Source organism: Periophthalmus magnuspinnatus, chromosome 17 (assembly GCF_009829125.3).
Source record: "Periophthalmus magnuspinnatus isolate fPerMag1 chromosome 17, fPerMag1.2.pri, whole genome shotgun sequence".
Lineage (NCBI taxonomy): Eukaryota > Metazoa > Chordata > Actinopteri > Gobiiformes > Gobiidae > Periophthalmus > Periophthalmus magnuspinnatus.
In genome coordinates, this window is record NC_047142.1 from 24,751,615 (window position 1) to 24,771,153 (window position 19,539).

Below are 19,539 nucleotides of genomic sequence, written 5' to 3' on the forward strand. Positions count from 1 at the left end.
GATCCTTCGTTGCACTATTAAAGAAACACAAGCCTCTTTTATGGAGAACTCGTGAAACTATTAAAATAACAGCACTGCAGTTTGGTGTGGTTTCTGAGAAGCAGTTTATAGTGTTTGTGTTAGTGATGCAACTTTTACCAATATTTGACCATGCAAGTATTGTACTGTGTAATTTTAACCAGGTTATTTGAATAGTTTTGGCTATCATAGGTCAATAATATTACACATATGAATTATCTTACTCTTACTAAGTGAAAAACAGCTACAATTTTAAGAGGGGAGCATTAGTGAAATACTGCCGCCATCTAGCGACAGATTGTTGCCACGGCACGTTTGCGTGATGATTTTAATTTTTCACCCATAACAGACTATAGCTATAGAAGCGATGATTTTAGTCTACGATTTGACCTAAGTCTGTTAAAATAAATAAAAATCAGTTTGGGTGTTATGTAATTTATTGCTGCAGAACAAAACAAACGTGTGTGCAGAGTGACATCAAATACAATGATGTTACAATGAATATTATTTTTCATACTGCAGAATGCGCACAGTTGACCTATTTTATTAAAAGCTGTGTATATTCTCTAAAACTGTAACACCAATGTCCAATTTTGTATTTTAGTTTCATTGGATCTTCTCAGTTAAGTGTATCCAAGTTTTAGTCAATAACTAATTTTAAAAATGAAAGGATAAAAGCATAACAAAAAAATTTCTGTGTTAAAGACCAAGGCACCAGTACAAAGTAAGAAAGAACTTAGTATAATATAAAGTTAAAGCTGCCATTTTAACCCACCATTGTTTAAACGTGAGGGTACAGCAGCAGAGAAATCTGTTCTTTTTGTTTTTGTAGTAAAAATGCATTGATAAAATGATCCCCTTCTCTAGTCTTAGTGATCTGAGCTGGTGCAGTCTGTCTTTATACTGTACGCTAATGTCAATGTTTAAACTTGTAACCGAACAGGAGTAGGAAAAGGATATTGAAGTATTTAGTGTACCTCTAATTTTTTTAAATGGATTGCCTCACAACACAGAAGCTGTTGGTCATCGAGTAACTGATGTTTGAATTTTTTAAGAGTTATATGGACATCTGCAAACTATATCCAGATGACAGCATCTGTGATTAAGACAAGGCAAGTTTATTTGTATAGCACAGTTTGTACACAAAGTAATTCAAAGTGCTTTACAGAATAAGAAAGATATTAAAATCACACAAAACACAAATAGTCACAAAATAACATTGAAAGAGAAGAGTGCAAAAAAGAAGCCTTTCTGTCATATGCACAGCTAAACAGAACTATTTGAGCCTGGATGTAAACACTGTTAAAGTAGAGTCCTGTCTTACAGAAGACTGTTCCAGGTTTTAGCTGCATAAAAGTGAATTCACTGACTCCCCATGTTTAGTCCTGACTCTGGCCATCAGCAGGTGGCCGGTCCCTGAGGTCCTCAGATTAATTAATTAACCATGCTTTTTTGTGTTAAATTGCCACCTGTTTGAAAATAAAGGCCAAATAATAGGCATTTAAATTTCGTTATCCAAAGCCCAGATGTCTCCTGCTATTGAGTTTGCACAGCCCTGAATGGTCCAGGTGGCCAGGGCAAACTGATTGCGAAAAACATCTGCGTCAGCCTCAGGACGGTCAATTCTGATGGCTTCTAGATAGTCTATGAGCGCACCCAGTGTCTGAGGACCTGAGCCCAACAGAATGTGGCGGAAAGGGTTTTCTCTGGGAGACACATGGGGGGACAGCATGTTTCTCTCCACCTGTAAACACAAAAAGACCACCATGAATAGTTTGTTCATAAATAAGAGGTGGGCAATAAAGATCAAACTGAAATTGCAGTTTTGAAGATCCCAACAACTGAAACTAAGAAAAGGTATAATGATATTACAGCACAGTTAAATTAAAGTCTGTTCACTTTTTGTACGATATTTAAACCAAGACATTTCCAGGCATGTTTTATACATTTATGAAGGATTGCAAAATATTATCATTGATCTCATTAACATTATCAATAGAATCCAAAAAATATATTCATTTTTGTTAACATCACCCACCTTTGTCCATAAATAACAGCTATAAAATAGTTTGCATCCTATGTGATATTGGCTGCACATGTGTTGTAAGTGGTTCAATAAAGCAGAGATTATCTTACAGCCATGATGCGGTCGTTGATTATGCGGCACATTTCCACATCCTCCAGGTCACTGTTCTGGATGTCAGTTTCCAGTTTTGCTGAGGCTCGGCTGTAGGAGCCAGTCACATATATAAGCCACCGCATAGTGAACCCTTTGGGAAGAACCTGGGGCCGCAGCTGCCAACACACACAAACGGGAGTTTTTTTCATGTCTATATCAGTATGTGTAAATGTAATCAATTCAGTAATTCTTACCCTTTGAACCTCAGCCACTTTCCCATTGATTTGGAAAACCTTGGAGCGGATAATCCTGGTGTATTTCTGAAGGTCGAGCTGTAGGAGGTGATCATGAACCAGCCTCAAAGCAATATGACCTGCGAAGCGAGCAGCTACTTCAGCAAACTGGGCCACCTGGTTGGAGGTTGTAGACTGGAGTTTTTGCGGACTGTCCAACATTGTGCCGAAATATGGATAGCTCTAAAAGGAAAGTGCAAAAAATGTTATGGACCAAGACTAAAATACCAGTATAAATATGCTAAAAGATCAATATAATGATAACTGCATTACCAAATGTTCTGAGGTGAATCTAAATGACATAGCTGGGATTCCTGAAAAGGCAAGGAAAGGATATGCAGCACTGTCCATATTCATGGGTTCCAATCTAAAATAAAATAAATAAATACAAATAAAAACTCAATAACATCTTCAAAAATATGCAGGGTGAGGATCGGTGGACAGGTCACACTTACAAAGAGTCAAAATTGCCCCCATACTGAGCTAAAAGGGATGTTGCGTCTCTTGTTGGCCTTTTCACCTGCAACATGGACTGTTTTGGTTTACTGTTTTATAGCAAACATTCATTAACTGGAGTGAAGCGGCACAATTACCTCTTTCAGGGCATCCAGGATCAACGTGTGCAGCAAGGGACTAGCGGAAATCTTGAGTCCATTTTGACCTGGAAACAAAATGATTCACGATGTTTATGTTAATCTTTATAGGAAAGGCCAAAGTCGACTATATTTTCTAAGATAAGGTCTTTTAATATAAACAATAAACCGCTGCATATGTTTTATCAGGTGGTAATAGCTAACTCTGTTTTTTATGCTGCAGTCTCTTGGGGAGGCAGTCTCAGAAAAAGAGATCTTAGGAGACTAGCAAAAATACAGTGGGCTGTTTCAAATATAGGAAGTAGTAGAGACTCTGGTTGAGGTAGTGGAGCAACAGACATTCAACAGAATGGATGCTGTGCTAAACAACATGGGCCATCCCCTGAATTCAGCTTTTGAGCAACAGAGAACAGACAGTGGACATCTGAGATCAGTGAGCTGCAGGAAAGAACGTCACAAGAATCCCTTCTTACTGACTGCCATAAGACTCTATAATGAGGAGGTTTATGGCATATGAAGATTTGAAGGATTGGGGATAAATAAAGTGTTTTTTTTAATTATTTTTTTTATTTATTTATTTTTTTGAGGTGCATTGCAATAAAATGGTCAGTGGTGATTAAAGAACAATTCAGTACAAACCTGTAACAACTCCATTGAGGTCCACATATGTGAAGGCTTTCATACTGAGAGAGGACAGATAGCCCTGCAGAAGGGAGCAAGAAAGTCACTTTACTGAATCAAACAAACACAAATTACTCATATCGATGTGAAGAACTTTAAGACCTCTAGCCACTCTGTAGCACCAACGCTCCCATATTCCCCAGCACTCCAACTGGCAAAAACTATACTTCTTCTGGGCTTAAATCCACCTGTGGGTGAATAGCATTAACCACAGCTTAAAACACCAAAGAAGGATGGACAGACAGAGGCACTGCCAGGAAAAAAATGCATTTTTAGTTCTTAGTGGCTTTGGAGACTTACTGTTTTTCATTTCCGAGATTGAGCGAGCCATTTCAAGAAGAACACTGGTGCCAACAGTTGATTTGGCAAAACCTGGACCCCAGGCATCTCGTTGGGCACCAATTACAACATAGCGATCTGAAAAATGACTAAGTTAGAAACACTTCAATGCATATTTAAATCTTTTAAACTATTTAAAAATAGTACCTGCATCAACAAAGCCTTTGATCACTCCAAAAACATTTGTGATTTTTTTCTCAGTTAACAGATTGTTGACTTGCACTGTGATCATATCAGTCTCCCCTCCCAGCTTGGCAATGGTCCCCCAATGTCTTGGCATTTCCGGACCCCCTAGTTGCCTTTGACAAAAGAAAATATATCATTTCACAGTATACGTCTATTATTACTATTGGTAGAATTTAGCATACCTTAAAATTTTCATAGCCAGTTCAGAAGAAATAGTCTGTGCCAGAATTCTGGGCAGTCCAGATGATTCAATGGGTGGGAACTGAGTGTGATTAAAGGAGGGGAAGCCTGGAGTGTAGGGATCACCAGAGCCCAAGTGGACCTGGAGGAGAATAAGGTGAACATTTTGCTGGTTCTAAATGAAATACATGTAAAAAAAAAATGTACAATGTGGAAAAATACTGACATGGCCAAAAATTTCTGTGGAGGAACCCAGCGAATTGTAATCAGACTGGTCTGCATAGATCAGAACTGCAGAAGCATTCACTTTGGCAGCGTTGGCTACCTGTGGGCAAAAACAAAACATAAGACATTTGAAGATGATATTTAAGAGGATACAATAACCCAGATAATAGACTATAACCACAAACCTTTTCAGCAAAACTATTCAAACCAGCTCTGACTAGCATGACCCGGCCATTCATGGGGATGTTTTTGTCACGGAGGGCGCTGAAGTCAGTTTCTCTCCCGTAATGGGCGTACAAGACAGCACCCTAATCAAAAGATATCAGCTTATCAGTTCATACAAGTACTAATCATTTACTATTGATTACTTAGTGTGTGGGTTACCGTTGCTGTCCCAGGAGCACTGTAGGAAAGGAATCCATTCAAATCTACTTTTTCACCATTGAAAGTTACTTTGTTTGCTCCTGAAAGCTCCTGGACTTTGACAAAATGCTCATCGGTCCAGGTGTCCATGCCGTATTCTTTGAATTTTCTGATAACTTTGTTACCAAGTTCATCATCACCTGGAGAACCTGCCCGATGGCTGTCACTGGCAAAGGTTCTGTTAATAAAATTAGAAAATGACATTTTTTTGTTACTCATTTTAATACATTTAAATTTGTTCCATAAGTTACCTGAAGGTTGCATCAAAATTTGACATCTTGAGCTTTTCAGCATATAGCTTTTTGACACTATCCCATTCCATGACTGGAGCAGCTCCTCGTTCTATAACAACAGGGCCTGGTTTTGGGATAAAGGTGTGAGGGCAGGCAGGGGCCATGTCCTTCTTCCGATGAACCAAGAACCCAATTAGATACCCTGCCACCAAAGAGAGATGATACATTTTAAAAAGAAGTTACCACAAAGCACAAAGGGTTTATATTGTCCTAATCTGACAGTTTTAGCTTTAAAAATAATGCCAGTGCTGGATTGCATTCTCTGTACAACATTTTAGACAATGTTGTTTTAAGTGTTATGCAAATGTTTAACTTTTGAACAAAGGCCATTCCAGGGGCCTCTAGTGATTTTTCTATATGCAAATTATATGCCAACTAAGGTTTTGAGCAAAAAGGATATTATTTCAAATAAAACAACAAAAAAGACCTTTATGATTAGAGGTTGGCTAAGTGAGCCTTACCGATGATAAAGATGAGGAGAGTAGCAACAGCCATGAAGCAGAGGTTCCTGGGCGTGCGTCCATTCCTCTGGGTCACGTAGGGTTTGCTTCTGGAGTTGTGGTTGAGGTGGTCTGCTGTGCCGTTGCCCCCCACCTCCTCGTCCATGTCAGAGGATAGCATCATCTCCATCTGACTGTTATTGTCCGCCATGTTCTGGGTCAGGTTGAAGCGTGTGTAAATATAATTACTTTTTAAAAGAAGAAAGGAGATACAAACAAACCAGTCAGTATTTTTAACCTTTGCTGTGAAGAGAGGGCTTATTGGAGAAACATGCAAGCAGCCACATACAACCTATTAACAGCTCTAATGGTCTTCAAGTTTGAGTAACATTAATAGATTATACTCATTAATGGTGTGACTTCATAGGTTTAAAGACGCATTATGTAACTTTTCTGGTGAAGAGACTGACAATTACTTGTTTCCTTGGAGATACTATTGGTTTAGTCTAGATATGTTCACATTATGGCATTTAACTTCATCTCCATGTGGACAACGAGCAGGTGCCACACCTAGGCCAGCTGAAGTTACATCTGTGGAGAGTCATCCCACTCACAGTGAGAATGCATGCATTTTGAGCAATAAAAACCACCAGTAATTAAAGGTACAGTATGTAACTTTCTGGTGGTCGCATGTCACCTGCAAGATCCATAGAAATAGAAACAGGGCTGCAAACTGGGGCATAGTGAAAAAGGTGACAGTCTAGCTGCCTTCTGCTCTGCTCAAAATCCTGTTTCTATTATTACAATTGTACATTACTGCAGTTATATTTTTTGGCCTGAAAAGAGTGAATTTTATAAATAAAAAAAATTAAAAAAACACCCACTTGAGAATGTGTCTGTAATTTACAATATAGTTAATATTAACACTGTCAATATGGGACAAAAAGGAGTGTGGGGGGAAATTTTGAAGAAAACCTGCAATTCCCTTAAAAATTAACAAACACTTTACAGTGCAAATATGGTTGTGTTTTACTTGATCTCTCCACTAGTGAATCAGACAAGACTGGGATGACCACACTGTTTTGGCATTAAAGAATGAGCTGGGTGTCCTACAGAGTTTTATCATAGCAGGCCTATAAATAAGGAGAAAATAGGAGCCATTTACTACTAGTCTGCTTAACTGTTTGAACTGTTTGAAAATGTAATAAGATTTTAAACAAAGCCTAACCCTAACCAGCCTAACCCTTTACTGTAATAAAAAACACACAGTCCAAGTTTTTGTGATGAGCCATTTCCTCTTTTTATCTGCTCTTATTTCCTGTGGAGTTTTATTTTCTGGTTTTATTCACTGTGTGTCCATCCCAATACATTCTCCATAGAGATAAATATGTAGTATACCATACTTTGGAACATTATAGCCAAAGGAACAGTATTTCCATGGAAACAAGTTGGAGGAGTTAAGCTCCAAATTTGTAGTTACAGACTTTGCTAACCCTCTCGGCCTTATTGATACTTAGAGAACTTTTAATCCAAACAAAATTCAGGAGCAATAATTCAGAACGTTTGCAATGCTCCAGAATCAATTTTGCCTGGTTACTAGTAATCTTGTCTTGTCATCTGACAACACAATTCAAGAACCAAGAGTATTTCACTGCAAATTCAATAGTAGGCCCCTAAAAACACACACTTTTCTAACAGAATCAAGGCACTTATTGTCAACGTAAAGGAAATGTCCAAATTGTCTCCTACGAGTAAACTACTAAATTTAATGTTAAAAAGATTAGAATTGAGGAGGGAAAATCGATAGCTAGGATGAGAAAACTGCAACAGGCTCAAATTATTTCTAAAATAAATCAGGTGAGCAGCCTACCACATCTAAGTGATGAATATTCACTCGAACTAAGCCAAATGCAAACTAAATGAGATAATCTGTATGCAGACAAACCAAAAGATGCTTTTGTTCACTCTAGAGCTAAATGGATTGAAGATGTGGAGAAAAATTCCACCTATTTCTCTAATCTGAAAAAAAAATAGACAAGGGGAAAAAATTTATAAATAAACTAGAGATTAATATTAGTTTAACTGATGAGCCGAATGCCATGAAGAAGCATATTATAGAATTTGCCAAAAAAAAAAACAAAAAAAAAAAACTGTATACAAAATTTTATTAAATTTTAATTATTTAAAAGGTAAAACTCCTGTAAATAATTCAGACTTTAAACATTCATGTGACTCAGAAACTACTGCTGTACACTGCTGTAATCAGGTGGCTGATGGAAAATCGCCAGGCCCTGATGAGATCACTATAGAATTTTATTTTTTTTCTGGAACATTTACAATGTGCTATGAGAAGCATTTAAAGAGTGCATTGACAAACAGATATGAACTCCCTCTATGAAGTGAGAAATAATTTCACTATTAACAAAACAAAATGAAGACAAGCTACTTCTTAAAAACTGGAGGCCAATTACACTCCTGTCATGTGATTACAAAGGAACTGCTCACTTGTATGCAAACAGACTAAAGGCTGGAATAAGCCAAGTAACTGATCAGACACAATCAGCTTTCATAAAAGGACGACATATTCATCAGCCCACTGTTAATATTAGACATTTTAGACTACAAGTATGTTGTTCCAGATGAGAGCCTTAATTTGTTTCCCCATTTCTTTAAGGCTTTCCACTCATTAAAGCATCCTTTTCTGTTTAGGAAGATAACGTTTTTTCCAAGACATCTGGTTTGATATTAAATCTTTTAAAAAAAATGAAATTTTGGCTGTTCATAACTGTGATCTAAAAACTGAAAACATCCCTGTTAAGGAGGAAGTGAAATTTCTTGGGCTGACAATATCCAAAAACATTTCTGAAAGAGAAAATAGTAACATTACACCCAGACTAAACGCTGCTGAGAAAACTTTAAATCACTGATTAAATTGTGATTTGTCAATTCTGTGTCATATAGGACTCATATATCCCTGTCACTCAATTTTCACAATCCTGAAGAATATAAAGTCATCTAACTTAATCATATTTAAATTAATTTGAAAACTGTGTTTGTCTGTGTACTGCGTGTATGTGTGAGTGAATGGGCGAGTGGTTCCTTGATGTTAAGTGTTTTGAGTGGCTTAAAGGTGGAAAAGTGCTATATAAAATATGACCATTTACCATTTACATTCTATTATCTAAATAATTTGTGACTCGATATCGATTAATTGTGCGGCCCTACTTTAGAGATTACCCTGTAGATTGCTCCCCTAAAATGTATAGCTTTCAATTATTATAAATATATACAAATACAAATATTACATAAATAACTATGTTTAATCAAAGAAAGCTATCCAAATATTAGGATTATTTTAGTCATTCTGGTATTCCACAAGTCCACACTTCTATTCTCTTTTACTGAGTTACAAAGAGCTGCTATTTTATTTTGGCTGAGAGTTACATTATTTGCCTTCGTGGCTTGAACTATTGTCTTAAAGAATCGCTATTATATTTTTTCCACTTTTGAACAATACACCAACACAGTCTTGATTTGAATGTGGGGTTATTAGCAGGATGTGTTCTTATGTGACTGTCGGGACACTGCAACGGGCTTGAAATAAAAAACTCCTTTGGCCTTCCACAGATTCTATTTTGCAGCCAATTACACCTTAACACTGCTCCTGAATACAAATTTCAAATAAGTTCTCATTAATTAATTCTATCATAACTTCAGCGGGGTCACTGGAGGTCAGCCTTTCCATTTTGACGCACAATATAAATAGATATAAATGCCCATATAAGCTATTTGTTTTTTGTTTGTTTTTTTCATTTTGAGGATGAGGGACACATATTTGAAGCATTTAACAATAACACTACTGTCTTCAGAGGTGGGTAGTATTTATTTAACAATATTAATCCTTATATTTAGGACATAGAGAAACTTTTAATAAAATTGTATTAATAATAAAGTAGTAATATTTGTGTCTTGGAGTAGTTTTCAAGCACACTAATACTGGAATATTTTAATATTAATATCAATGCATTAACTTTTTTGGACGAAGACTTACAAAGACCAAGTGGGTGCAGTGTCTTGTCTAAAAACAACAGTGTGCACTAAGCCACTGCCACTCACTATTTTACCATTATAGTTACTCTTCAAATTCAGTTAATGTTTTGTCTTTCTAATTAGATTACCTCCAAATTATAAATCACATGTTTTGTTGACAGTTACTCTTAACTGAGTAGTAATTTCTCAAAATTTCTGCAAAAAAGAAATACATTGTTTATCTAGTTTTCTGCATGTCTTTAATTTTTAGATGAAATCAAGCTGGGCTAGAGTGGAGTAAAGATAATGATAGTCAAGGTATAATTCTTTATTGTAGGGTTCAATGCATTTTGATATCAGCTATCAGCTTTGGATCAATATTGCATAACTTGCCATAGTTCTTTGATAAATGTCCTTTTATATTATTTTTATATATATATATATATATATATATATATATATATATATATATATATATATATATATATATATATATATATATATATATATATATATATATATATATATATATATATATATATATATATATATGGATATTAAATAAATCCCATTACCTCTTTATTCTAAATTAAATTGTGAATTTATATATAAAGACCAAAAATAATGTTGTCATTCTCATTCAGTTCTATTAGCGTATGATGCCATGAGGCTATAACATCACATCAAAGCTTTGTCATTCTGTACATACAGTATTTGATATGATACAGTATTTTTGCACAACAGTAAACAAAGCCACATAAGCGTGGAATTCATCTAGAAATGAGACCTTGGAGTTGTTTCATACTTGACAAAGGAGAAAAAGATTTTGAGAATGAGGCTGGTTTCTGTCCAGCCTTTCTGTTGCCAAACCTGAGCATCTACACATCATTCTGAAAAGTAATCTTGAGTGCCTTATCCATGGAGAAAACTGATTTTGAAACTCAATCTCAACAGCAATCAATCTTCCCCTGGCAGCATAAGTTTGCTGAAGCTTGCATCGGCTAAAGAAAGTTACATTTCATTTTCTCTGTTCAACTCTTACCAGCAGTTGGCAAATGTTATCCCTGGCACTGGGACAATCCACAGTTGATGTGTCCAAAATATCAATTCGATATCGAAATCGTCAGCATTTCAAGCTCTACAGTTGGGGAAATTGCTCTTTGCCCACAATTTGTCTCATAAAGCTGTGCTATCAAGACAACAAAAACTCTTTGTTCAAATCAGACTGGTATGAAAGTGGGGTTTGTTTTGTTTATGATTTGAGATGGATCTCTCTTAACATATGACACATTTTTAGAAAAATATAAGATAAAAGTTTCAATTTATGGTTATGCTAAAATTTGGACAGCTATTCCCACTCCTCTACTTAGACTTATCCAAAGTACCTTTGATTGTACACATATTACAACAAGCTTGCCCACTTTAACTATTAAACAAATTCATATACAGGATAAAAAGTGCCACAACAAATGGGTTACCCAGGTATTTAAGCAGAAAATATTTTGTAACTTTAATACCAACACAAGACATGACTTGCAAAACTTCTACTTTCTATTTGTCATATTCCCCTGCACCCAAAATGAAAGAAACGCATTTTAAGATTATATCAGGTAATTATCCTGTGGGACATTCTGTACATATATGATTCAAGTTTGATATGGAATTTCCAGATTTCTAATGTATTTTGGGTCAATGTATACAGCTGGATAGGTTTGAAAATTTCGACTGGGCCTTTTTTTGAGAGATGTAATTTGTTTCATGGACAGTCCAGACTGCAAAATATCTGACATTATGAATCTTATAATTTTTCATTCATATGATTATTTCATTCGTGTAAGTAGAAAGACACCAAACCTGCCTTTGCTGCTTCTTGAATTATTTTGTTGAGTATTTTAAGTCATTGAAAATGGTCTCCAATAAAAAAAGTAAAAAAAAAAAAGTATGATAACATGAAAATGTCCTTAAAGGCCCTATTCTACATGATTTTTTGTTTTCCCCCCATGTCAGCTTGTGCTAGTTCAGAGTTCTGTTTATGCAGTGTTTGACACTTCTCCATTTTTCAGAGAGAGTTATATTGAATGTAATCCTCTGTATGTGCCCTGATGGGTATTGTACTATATATATATATATATATATATATATATATATATATATATATATATATATAAAGAAAAGAGTAGTCCATACTTGCCAGTCTCTTTGCTATTTGTAGTCACCTCCTCCTTTAAATAATTAAAAATGTACTACAAGTAAAACTCTACAGCAGTGACCGTGGGCTGGTCTGACTGGAGCGTCTCCTCTGGCGTCTGTCTGGGAGGTACTTGTACAAAGATCGTGTATGGGAAGTTAGAGATGTCATTCAATTAGAAAATATAGACAAGGTTCAAGAAAAATACAAGCATGTGTAATCAATTTCGCTCCAAGTTCCACTGTAGTTTCTTTATAGTGTGACGTTAGTGGTGCAACTTTTACCAATATTTAACTTTTCAAGTATTGTACTGTGTAATTTTAACCATATTGTTTTAATTGTTTTGGATGAGTTAACTAACACTAAGTGAAACACTGCCGCCATCTAGCGGCCACATAGATACTGCACTATAGATACTGACAACTTACAATCTACGATTTGACTTAAGTCTGTTAAAATAAAAACCTGTTTGGGTGTTATGTAATTTATTGCTGTAGAACAAAACAAACGTGTGTATAGTGTGGCATCAAATACAATTAATCAATATTATTTTTCATACTGCAGAATGCACACAATTGACCCATTTTATTAACAGCTGTGTATATTCATTAACATTGTAACATCAATGGCCAATTTTGTATTTTAGTTTGATTGGATCTTCTCAGTTAAGCGTATCCAAGTTTTAGTCAATAACTAGTTTAATAAATGAAAGGATAAGAGCATAACAACATCAATGTCTGTGTTAAAGACCAAGGCACCAGTACAAAGTAAGAAAGAACTTGCACTCAAAATAAATGAAAAAAAAAAAAAAAAAAGGCAGATTTTCAAGATAACAGAAGACCACATCCCTGTGACCACATGAGCGCTAAACAGGTAACAAGTATGACTTATATTAATAATAAATCAAAAAAAAAAAACACAACATGTGAGTGACAACCTCAGAAACCTATAACTGAACAAGACAAGCTTGAACAAGAGCTTTTTGTAACCTTGTCTATTACATGCAGCATTGAGAACGAGGGGTCTGTGGTCTCTACAGTAGACATAAGCATCAAGTACAATCATTATATACAAATTATGAGAAACACTGTTCCCGATAATAAAAAAAAAAAAAATCCACCCCTACAGTGAAATATGGAGGGCACTGCCTCCGATATACAAACACACTGGTAGGCAAAAACTACCTTCTTTGATCATTATGGGAGACGCTGCTCCCGATAATGCAGTCAGTGAAGTGTTCATGAGGCAGTGATGCACTGAGACCAACCGGACGATAACATTACAGAGGCTGGTCATGAACACTCAGGATTAGCAGATGCTGCTTTTGTTGTTTCGACAGTATAACTGTCATAATTATGGAAGGCACTGCTCCCGATAATTACTATATATGTATATATTTTTATAAAAGTCAATAAAAATATTTATAGTGAACCCTGCCACTGATAAATAAATAACAAAATATAAATAGTTTCATTTAGTTTCAGTACCATTTTGAAAGTCAATGGTATTCAACAGATGGATTATAAAAATGTACTAAAAATCATCAAAGAAGAGGAGTAACTTTATGGTATAGTATAAAGTTAAAGCTGCCATTTCAACCCACCATTGTTTGAACGTGAGGCTACAGCAGCAGAGGAATTTGTTCTTTTTGTATTTGTCGTAAACGTGCATAGATAAAATGAGCCCCTTCTCTAGTCTTGATCTGACCTGGTGCAGTCTTTATACTGTACGCTAATGTTAATGTTTAAACTTGTAACTGAATAGGAGCAGGCAAAGGGTATTCAAGTATTTAGTGTGTCACTTCTAATTTATAAAGCAAATGAAAATGGATTGCCTCACAACATTGAGGCTGTCAGTCATCAAGTAACTGATTACATTTTTAAAGAGTTATATGGACATCTGCAAACTATACCCAGGTGACAGCATCGGTAATTAATAAATTAATTAAATATGCTTCCAGTGAAGTTTTTTGTGTGAAATTGACACCTGTTTGAAAATGAAGACCAAATTATGTATAGGCATTTAAATTTCGTTATCCAAAGCCCAGATGTCTCCTGCTATTGAGTTTGCACAGCCCTGAATGGTCCAGGTGGCCAGGGCAAACTGATTGCGAAAAACATCTGCGTCAGCCTCAGGACGGTCAATTCTGATGGCTTCTAGATGGTCTATGAGCGCACCCAGTGTCTGAGGACCTGAGCCCAACAGAATGTGGCGGAAAGGGTTTTCTCTGGGAGACACGTAGGGTGACAGCATGTTTCTCTCCACCTGTAAACACAAAAAGACCACCATGAATAGTTTGTTCATAAATAAGAGGTGGGCAATAAAGATCAAACTGAAATTGCAGTTTTGAAGATCCCAACAACTGAAACTAAGAAAAGGTATAATGATATTACAGCACAGTTAAATTAAAGTCTGTTCACTTTTTGTACGATATTTAAACCAAGACATTTCCAGGCATGTTTTATACATTTATGAAGGATTGCAAAATATTATCATTGATCTCATTAACATTATCAATAGAATCCAAAAAATATATTCATTTTTGTTAACATCACCCACCTTTGTCCATAAATAACAGCTATAAAATAGTTTGCATCCTATGTGATATTGGCTGCACATGTGTTGTAAGTGGTTCAATAAAGCAGAGATTATCTTACAGCCATGATGCGGTCATTGATTATGCGGCACATTTCCACATCCTCCAGGTCACTGTTCTGGATGTCGGTTGCCAAGTTTGCTGAGGCTCGGCTGTAGGAGCCAGATGCAGACATGAGCCACTGCATAGTGAGCCCTTTGGGAAGAACCTGGGGCCGCAGCTGCCAACACACACAAACGTGAGTTTTTTTCATGTTTATATCAGTATGTGTAAATGTAATCAATTCAGTAATTCTTACCCTTTGAACCTCAGCCACTTTCCCATTGATTTGGAAAACCTTGGAGCGGATAATCCTGGTGTATTTCTGAAGGTCGAGCTGTAGGAGGTGATCATGAACCAGCCTCAAAGCAATATGACCTGCGAAGCGAGCAGCTACTTCAGCAAACTGGGCCACCTGGTTGGAGGTTGTAGACTGGAGTTTTTGCGGACTGTCCAACATTGTGCCGAAATATGGATAGCTCTAAAAGGAAAGTGCAAAAAATGTTATGGACCAAGACTAAAATACCAATATAAATATGCTAAAAGATCAATATAATGATAACTGCATTACCAAATGTTCTGAGGTGAATCTAAATGACATAGCTGGGATTCCTGAAAAGGCAAGGAAAGGATATGCAGCGCTGTCCATATTCATGGGTTCCAATCTAAAATAAAATAAAATAAATAAATACAAATAAAAACTCAATAATATCTTCAAAAATATGCAGGGTGAGGATCGGTGGACAGGTCACACTTACAAAGAGTCAAAATTGCCCCCATACTGAGCTAAAAGGGATGTTGCGTCTCTTGTTGGCCTTTTCACCTGCAACATGGACTGTTTTGGTTTACTGTTTTATAGCAAACATTCATTAACTGGAGTGAAGCGGCACAATTACCTCTTTCAGGGCATCCAGGATCAACGTGTGCAGCAAGGGACTAGCGGAAATCTTGAGTCCATTTTGACCTGGAAACAAAATGATTCACAATGTTTATGTTAAACATCACATCTCAATTCCCTCTCGCTCCCTCCACTCCTCTTCCTCTCTCCAGCTCTCTGTCCCCTCTGCCCGTCTTATCACCATGGGGGGCAGAACCTTCAGCTGCTCTCCTCCCCAGCTCTGGAACTCTCTTCCTCCTGACCTCCACAACATTGACTCTCTTCCACTTTTCAAATCCAGACTCAAAACCCACCTGTTCACACAATCCTTCACCATATAATCAGTCACTCTCACCTTCATCCAGTTTTGTATCTCTGTTTTATCTGTAAATATGTGTTTTTAACTTTGTCTTGCACAGTGTCCTTGAGTGTCCTGGAAGGGGCTTTCAAATAAAATGTATTATTATTATTATTATTATTATTATTGTTAATCTTTATAGGAACAAACAGTGGACATCTGAGATCAGTGAGCTGCAGGAAAGAACGTCACAAGAATCCCTTCTTACTGACTGCCATAAGACTGTATAATGAGGAGGTTTATGGCATATGAAGATTTGAAGGATTGGGGATAAATAAAGTGTTTTTTTAATTAATGTTGTTATTTATTTATTTTTTTGAGGTGCATTGCAATAAAATGGTCAGTGGTGATTAAAGAACAATTCAGTACAAACCTGTAACAACTCCATTGAGGTCCACATATGTGAAGGCTTTCATACTGAGAGAGGACAGATAGCCCTGCAGAAGGGAGCAAGAAAGTCACTTTACTGAATCAAACAAACACAAATTACTCATATCGATGTGAAGAACTTTAAGACCTCTAGCCACTCTGTAGCACCAACGCTCCCATATTCCCCAGCACTCCAACTGGCAAAAACTATACTTCTTCTGGGCTTAAATCCACCTGTGGGTGAATAGCATTAACCACAGCTTAAAACACCAAAGAAGGATGGACAGACAGAGGCACTGCCAGGAAAAAAATGCATTTTTAGTTCTTAGTGGCTTTGGAGACTTACTGTTTTTCATTTCCGAGATTGAGCGAGCCATTTCAAGAAGAACACTGGTGCCAACAGTTGATTTGGCAAAACCTGGACCCCAGGCATCTCGTTGGGCACCAATTACAACATAGCGATCTGAAAAATGACTAAGTTAGAAACACTTCAATGCATATTTAAATCTTTTAAACTATTTAAAAATAGTACCTGCATCAACAAAGCCTTTGATCACTCCAAAAACATTTGTGATTTTTTTCTCAGTTAACAGATTGTTGACTTGCACTGTGATCATATCAGTCTCCCCTCCCAGCTTGGCAATGGTCCCCCAATGTCTTGGCATTTCCGGACCCCCTAGTTGCCTTTGACAAAAGAAAATATATCATTTCACAGTATACGTCTATTATTACTATTGGTAGAATTTAGCATACCTTAAAATTTTCATAGCCAGTTCAGAAGAAATAGTCTGTGCCAGAATTCTGGGCAGTCCAGATGATTCAATGGGTGGGAACTGAGTGTGATTAAAGGAGGGGAAGCCTGGAGTGTAGGGATCACCAGAGCCCAAGTGGACCTGGAGGAGAATAAGGTGAACATTTTGCTGGTTCTAAATGAAATACATGTAAAAAAAAAAAAAAAAAAAAGTACAATGTGGAAAAATACTGACATGGCCAAAAATTTCTGTGGAGGAACCCAGCGAATTGTAATCAGACTGGTCTGCATAGATCAGAACTGCAGAAGCATTCGCTTTGGCAGCGTTGGCTACCTGTGGGCAAAAACAAAACATAAGACATTTGAAGATGATATTTAAGAGGATACAATAACCCAGATAATAGACTATAACCACAAACCTTTTCAGCAAAACTATTCAAACCAGCTCTGACTAGCATGACCCGGCCATTCATGGGGATGTTTTTGTCACGGAGGGCGCTGAAGTCAGTTTCTCTCCCGTAATGGGCATACAAGACAGCACCCTAATCAAAAGATATCAGCTAATCAGTTCATACAAGTACTAATCATTTACTATTGATTACTTAGTGTGTGGGTTACCGTTGCTGTCCCAGGAGCACTGTAGGAAAGGAATCCATACAAATCTACTTTTTCACCATTGAAAGTTACTTTGTTTGCTCCTGAAAGCTCCTGGACTTTGACAAAATGCTCATCGGTCCAGGTGTCCATGCCGTATTCTTTGAATTTTCTGATAACTTTGTTACCAAGTTCATCATCACCTGGAGAACCTGCCCGATGGCTGTCACTGGCAAAGGTTCTGTTAATAAAATTAGAAAATGACATTTTTTTTGTTACTCATTTTAATACATTTAAATTTGTTCCATAAGTTACCTGAAGGTTGCATCAAAATTTGACATCTTGAGCTTTTCAGCATATAGCTTTTTGACACTATCCCATTCCATGACTGGAGCAGCTCCTCGTTCTATAACAACAGGGCCTGGTTTTGGGATAAAGGTGTGAGGGCAGGCAGGGGCCATGTCCTTCTTCCGATGAACCAAGAACCCAATTAGATACCCTGCCACCAAAGAGAGATGATACATTTTAAAAAGAAGTTACCACAAAGCACAAAGGGTTTATATTGTCCTAATCTGACAGTTTTAGCTTTAAAAATAATGCCAGTGCTGGATTGCATTCTCTGTACAACATTTTAGACAATGTTGTTTTAAGTGTTATGCAAATGTTTAACTTTTGAACAAAGGCCATTCCAGGGGCTTCTAGTGAGTTTTCTATATGCAAATTATATGCCAACTAAGGTTTTGAGCAAAAAGCATATTACTTCAAATAAAACAACAAAAAAGACCTTTATGATTAGAGGTTGGCTAAATGAGCCTTACCGATGATAAAGATGAGGAGAGTAGCAACAGCCATGAAGCAGAGGTTCCTGGGCGTGCGTCCATTCCTCTGGGTCACATAGGGTTTGCTTCTGGAGTTGTGGTTGAGGTGGTCTGCTGTGCCGTTGCCCCCCACCTCCTCGTCCATGTCAGAGGATAGCTTCATCTCCACCTGACTGTTATCGCCCTCCATGTTCTGGGTCAGGTTGAAGCGTGTGTAGGAGTGAGGCTCTCCATTAAACTGTCAAGAAGTATTTATTTGTAATGAGATGTTTGTGAATATTATTAGGATGGTAAAAGTAATTACTTTTAAAATACAACTATAAAGCTTGACACTTTCTTGCAAATATACTTACTATTTTAGAAATTGTTGACCTTGCCTGATCCATTTTCTTTTAACCTAAGAAAAAAAAACAACGAAGCATCAAGATCATTTTCCAGTGGAGAAAGGTTACCCGGTTCCTGGCTCTTATTCTTGTACAGTTTGACTTCTGGGAACAAGTTGTTTTGAGAACAAATCCCACCTCTTATGCAAACACATGGTTTTCCTCTACTGCGGCTTCAGACAGGTGTCCAGCATGAACTCTGCAGGTGCACTCAAGGCTGAAGAAATTCAAGAAAACTTTCCACTTACTTTGCTGTCAGACAAGCCAAACAAAGCATAGCTACAATTCTAAAGAAATACAGGAAGGAAAGACAAGATTTATGTATATTTAAAAACTGTGATTCACAACCAGTGGAAGATGAGCAGTGGAGGTTCTGATCAGCAGGAGGGAGAGGACACATAGGACACCACCACTAGTCTCACTCACGAAGTTAATCAAGCCATAGTTGCATCCAAAAAAAGAGACTGTAATGTGTTCTTAACAAAGCTCCAAAAATAGGTCCAGGTAAGAATGAATGCAACATTTATGCCAATATGTAACCAGATTTAACACACCAAAAACATGAATGCAATGCTGTTACCAGAGTCTAGAGTTTCATTTAAAAATAGACTTAACGATCAAGGCATGTAGCCATCAAGAGAACACAGATCAGCTCACATTATCACAGGACAAAGGGGCAAAGCTGAACAAGTGTTTCGGGACAGGGTTTGAAGTTGGTTTCATATATATTTACCATTTTGATAATAT

At 36.8% G+C, this 19,539-nt stretch overlaps 2 protein-coding genes across 2 annotated transcripts; both read right to left on the minus strand.

Annotated features, from left to right (window-relative positions):
• Positions 1-440: 440 nt before the first annotated feature.
• On the minus strand, positions 441-12,106 carry LOC117384691 (transferrin receptor protein 1-like). The gene is made up of 17 exons (XM_055228291.1): positions 12,007-12,106; positions 5,812-6,038; positions 5,309-5,492; positions 5,019-5,235; positions 4,820-4,942; positions 4,636-4,734; positions 4,412-4,551; positions 4,191-4,342; positions 4,005-4,121; positions 3,807-3,892; positions 3,663-3,726; positions 3,024-3,091; positions 2,886-2,950; positions 2,704-2,797; positions 2,392-2,613; positions 2,155-2,313; positions 441-1,762 (listed from the first exon to the last, which is right to left on the minus strand). Exons 2-17 carry the CDS (start codon positions 5,999-6,001, stop codon positions 1,520-1,522), a joined length of 2,223 nt encoding a protein of 740 aa, XP_055084266.1. The 5' UTR covers positions 6,002-6,038; positions 12,007-12,106; the 3' UTR covers positions 441-1,519.
• Positions 12,107-12,475: 369 nt separating this feature from the next.
• LOC129456994 (transferrin receptor protein 1-like) lies at positions 12,476-18,820 on the minus strand. Its single transcript, XM_055228290.1, has 17 exons — positions 18,763-18,820; positions 18,410-18,647; positions 17,907-18,090; positions 17,616-17,832; positions 17,417-17,539; positions 17,233-17,331; positions 17,000-17,139; positions 16,779-16,930; positions 16,593-16,709; positions 16,395-16,480; positions 16,251-16,314; positions 15,539-15,606; positions 15,401-15,465; positions 15,214-15,307; positions 14,902-15,123; positions 14,665-14,823; positions 12,476-14,272 (listed from the first exon to the last, which is right to left on the minus strand). The coding sequence occupies exons 1-17, from the start codon at positions 18,793-18,795 to the stop codon at positions 14,030-14,032; spliced, it is 2,304 nt and encodes a 767-aa protein (XP_055084265.1). The 5' UTR covers positions 18,796-18,820; the 3' UTR covers positions 12,476-14,029.
• Between the last annotated feature and the right edge of the window lie 719 nt (positions 18,821-19,539).